Raw genomic sequence first — 3,976 nt, forward strand, 5'->3', positions numbered from 1 at the left:
CCGGGCGCGTCGCCGTTCTCTTCGGCCTACCCTGCGAGCCCGGCGCGGAGCAGCTGCAGTCTCTCTCGGAAGTGGAGCAAAGGGTTAAGTTGAGCTGCTGTCGGAACCCTTTCCGGACCCAGAGAGGTTTGGGTGGCGGGACGGCTGAAGGTTGCCTCCAGAGGCCCGCACCGATCAGCGCCCGGATCTGCCTGGCAGCCATGGCCACCGGCGGCCTGCAGGAGGCGGAGCGCCTGGTGGTGGGGCCGGGCGGCGGCGGCAGCGAGCGCAGGTCTGGGGATAGAGCGCTGATCCAGGGCCGCGCGCGGCTGCTCCTGCAGTGGGGTTGGTTCTGCCCTGGGAGGATAGTCGTAAAGGGCCCACGATCAGAGCCTTTGGCACCCACCAAAGGTCCCTCTGCGGAAAAGAAACGTACTGATGAGGCCCTAAAGAACTGCAGAGCTGGGGACAAACGTGCTATTTCCACCTTCAGGACCTAAATTCTAAGCTAGTCTTACCCCCACCTCACCCTCGGGATGAAAGCTGGTCATTTTTTCCCCTCATGTCAAGCTAGACTTGATATCATTCAGCACAATCGCTGCAACTGTTAAGATCCCAGAAGGTGATCAAAATATCTGAGGTTTGTTAATAACCGTGTTGGTTCTTATCCGATAAAGGCTGTTTCTATGCAATATGCATGTGATGGGACTAAAATTGGAAGCAGAGCCTTCATGGCGTGGTTTTTTGGCCTACCGTAGAATGAGGACAAAAAGTAAAATCTCATTGTGAATAAGAAAAGGCCCTGTTTTCATGTTGCAGAATATTAACAAAATCTAAACTAAAATTATAGTTCCTGATGAGTGAAAGTTATCCCCCACAAAATTGAGTGTGAAAAAATTAGCACAAGCCTGGGAGATAATTTCCGGTGTTAGAATTAAATTAACACCATCCCTACTCCCTACTCCCTACCTCTATCTTGGGTTTCAAATAAGATGGGTTGAAGAGTAGCAACTTTGTTAATGCTCTTCAATATTGAAAAGTTGAGGGCAGGAATTGATCTTTTAGGGCAAAAGTAGATTCTAAAGTTGTACAGAGTTCTGTGTTCTATTCCATTGGTGTGTCTGTTTTTGTGCCAATGCTGTGCTGTTTTGGTTACTACAGCCTTATAGTATAGTTTGAAATCTGTAAAAACCGTTTACATACAGCCAACTAATCTGTGATGGAAAAAAAAGCTTCAGTCAATGAATCATGCTAGAAAAATTGGATAGCTGCATCCAGAAGAATGAAAAGGATCCATATCTCTGACCACTCACAAAAATCAATTCAGGATGGATAAACGACTTAAATGTAAGGCATGAAACCATAGAATTTCTAGAAGAAAATGTTGAAATAACTCGTCTAGATGAGGGCCTAGGCAAAGAATTTGTGTAGAAGGCCCCAATGGCAATTTGAGCAACAACAAAAAAAAAATAGAACCTCTGTAAGTTGACCACCCAAGGGACTGTAACAAACTGGTCAACATAAGGAACTAGGTCTATTGTACTAAAATGTGGTGTATATTCAGTCTATGAAATCAGGTCAACTTAAGGAGGTGTTTGGTGTAAGGAGGTGGTCAACTATAGAAGTTCTACTATATTGTAAATAAATGGGACTTAATTAAACATAAAAGCTTTTGCACAGCTAAGGAAATAATCAACAAGGCAAATGACAACTTATAGAATAGGAGAAAATATTTGCAAGCTTTTACTTCAATAAAGGGCTAAGAACCAGAATCTATAAGGAATTCAATTAAATTGCCAAGGAAAAAAAGAAACAACCCTGTTAAAAAGTGGGCAAAAGTCATGAATGGAAGTTTTTCCAAAGAAGATAGACAAATGGCCACTAAACATGATAATATGCTCAATGTCACTATCAGGGAAATGCAAATTAAAACCACAATGAAATCACCCCAGTTAGAATGGTTTTATTAAAAAGTTTATCTGGTGTGGATGCAGAGAGGAAAGAACATTTATACACTATTGGTGGTATTAGGTCCATCTGGTTGTTCCTTGGTCCCCTGATTCCCAGTGTTAAGAATGAGGACTATTACTAAGTTGAGCTCATGATAGATATAGTGATCACAGATACGGAGCAATCCCACACAATTTATTACATGAAAAAGAAGATATACGAAGTGAAAGTGAAGAAGAAAGCTACATAAAGTGAAAATATGTTCCAGAGAGAGAGGAATGCATCAGTCTCCAAAGTAGAGAAAGACACTGAAGTCTGAGTGCACAGCTGTTGTTTATATGTTGCCCATGAGTTTGTCCCATCTTTCTCCCACCTTTGGGGTGATTGACAGGTTGGGTATATAACAATTTCTAAGTATACATCTTCTCAAAATTTTTCATGAAGCTATGCTAATAAGATGATAATGAGCTCTAGGTCAAGGGTCACCAGGAACTTCTAAGTCTGTATGTTTCCATTTGGTTCCTAGCTACATTTCAGTTCCTGCTCTCTGCTCTTATTCACTTCCTTGTCACCTGTTTATGCTCCACCAGACCTAACAGTGGGCCTTCAAATTTGTATAATCTCTATGGAAAACAGTATGGAGATTCCTCAAAGAACTGAAAGTAGACCTAGTAATTGATCCATCTATTCCACTACTGGGTATTTACCCAAAGGAAAATAAGTCATTTTATAAAAAAGATACCTGCACTCAAATGTTCATTGCAGCAAAATTCACAATCACAAAGATACTGGAAGCAGATCAGGTGCCCTTCAATTCATGACATAATATGGTATATGTGTACTATGGAATACTACTCTGCCATGAAGAAGGATGAATTGAGGACCTCAATTTTCTTGGAACTAGTGACCATTATCCTAAGTGAAGTGTCTAAGGGGTGAAAAAAACACCACATATACTCACTATTAAATTGTAACTAACTCATAAGCACATAGGTGCACAAAGGGAAGTAAAACTCAAGGGGTGGGTAAAAACCTACCTAATGGGTGCAGTAAACACAGTCTTATTTATGGACACACATATAACCCTGACTCAAGCATAACAAAATTGATACATGTACCCAAAAACGTTTAATAATAAACATACATAAAGTAGTACAGGAGAGGCAGAGTACGGTGGCTCATGCCTGTAATCCCAGCACTTTTGGAGGCTGAAGCAGAAGGATCCTTAGAAGCCAGGAGTCTGAGATCAGCCTGGATGACATACTAAGCCCTGTCTCTTAAACTTTTTTTAAAAAATTTCTTTGGTGTCTGTATTCCCTTTGTATTGCCTTTTTTGATATCTGTTTTCTATGCAACCCTGTAGTCATATTTTCATTTTCTTAAGTCTTAGTAGAAGCTGATTGAAACAAACTTACCTATTCATTATAAACCTCAATAAATTTAATAAGTTGGAATCCTGTTTTGAAAATTAATTTTCCTTGTATTGGAATAATAAATCAAGATCTGGCAATGGAAGAGTGGGACCAAACTTAATATCACCAACACTGAGCAACTATGATTAGAAAGGAGAATTCACCACTAGTCAATGTTTCCCCCAAAAAATACCAAAAAGGTTCAGAGGTTCAGGTTTATTGTACTGTATTTGAAATTGAGGATTAGAACCTACTAATAAGCCATGATATCAATTCAAAGGGTGGGGACTGCATTTTATAGAAGTGAAATAGCCTAGACCAGATTTAAATAGAAAATAGAGCCATCTTATCTAGGAAGACTATTGTTACATGAAACTTTTGTTCCAGTGGGGATGAGAGGGTGGAAATGACTATAAAGGAGCTGAACAAGGGAAATCTTTGTGATAATGGAATAATTCTGTATTTTGACCCTAATGATTACATAAAATGTACATGTGGTAAGAAGTAGAGCTATACCTACATTGTCAAATTCCTGTTTTTCGTATACTGTATGTGAGATGTAAGCATTGGAAGAAACTACGTAAAGGGAATATAGAACCTCTTTGTACTATATTTGCAATTTCTTGTGACTCTAT

General features: G+C 39.9%; 1 protein-coding gene across 1 annotated transcript in view; it reads right to left on the minus strand.

Moving 5' to 3' along the window:
• The window catches only part of CUNH1orf53 (chromosome unknown C1orf53 homolog), a 4,603-nt gene extending 4,396 nt beyond the window's left edge, over nt 1–207 (minus strand). Inside the window, exon 1 of the mRNA XM_023514558.1 lies at nt 7–207. Coding sequence (XP_023370326.1) covers nt 7–202 — 196 coding nt within the window. The 5' untranslated portion in view covers nt 203–207. The remainder of the gene's footprint in view (nt 1–6) is intronic.
• Nucleotides 208–3,976: the final 3,769 nt, after the last annotated feature.

This window comes from Otolemur garnettii, unplaced genomic scaffold (assembly GCF_000181295.1).
Source record: "Otolemur garnettii isolate 467f Iridium unplaced genomic scaffold, OtoGar3 scaffold00055, whole genome shotgun sequence".
NCBI lineage: Eukaryota > Metazoa > Chordata > Mammalia > Primates > Galagidae > Otolemur > Otolemur garnettii.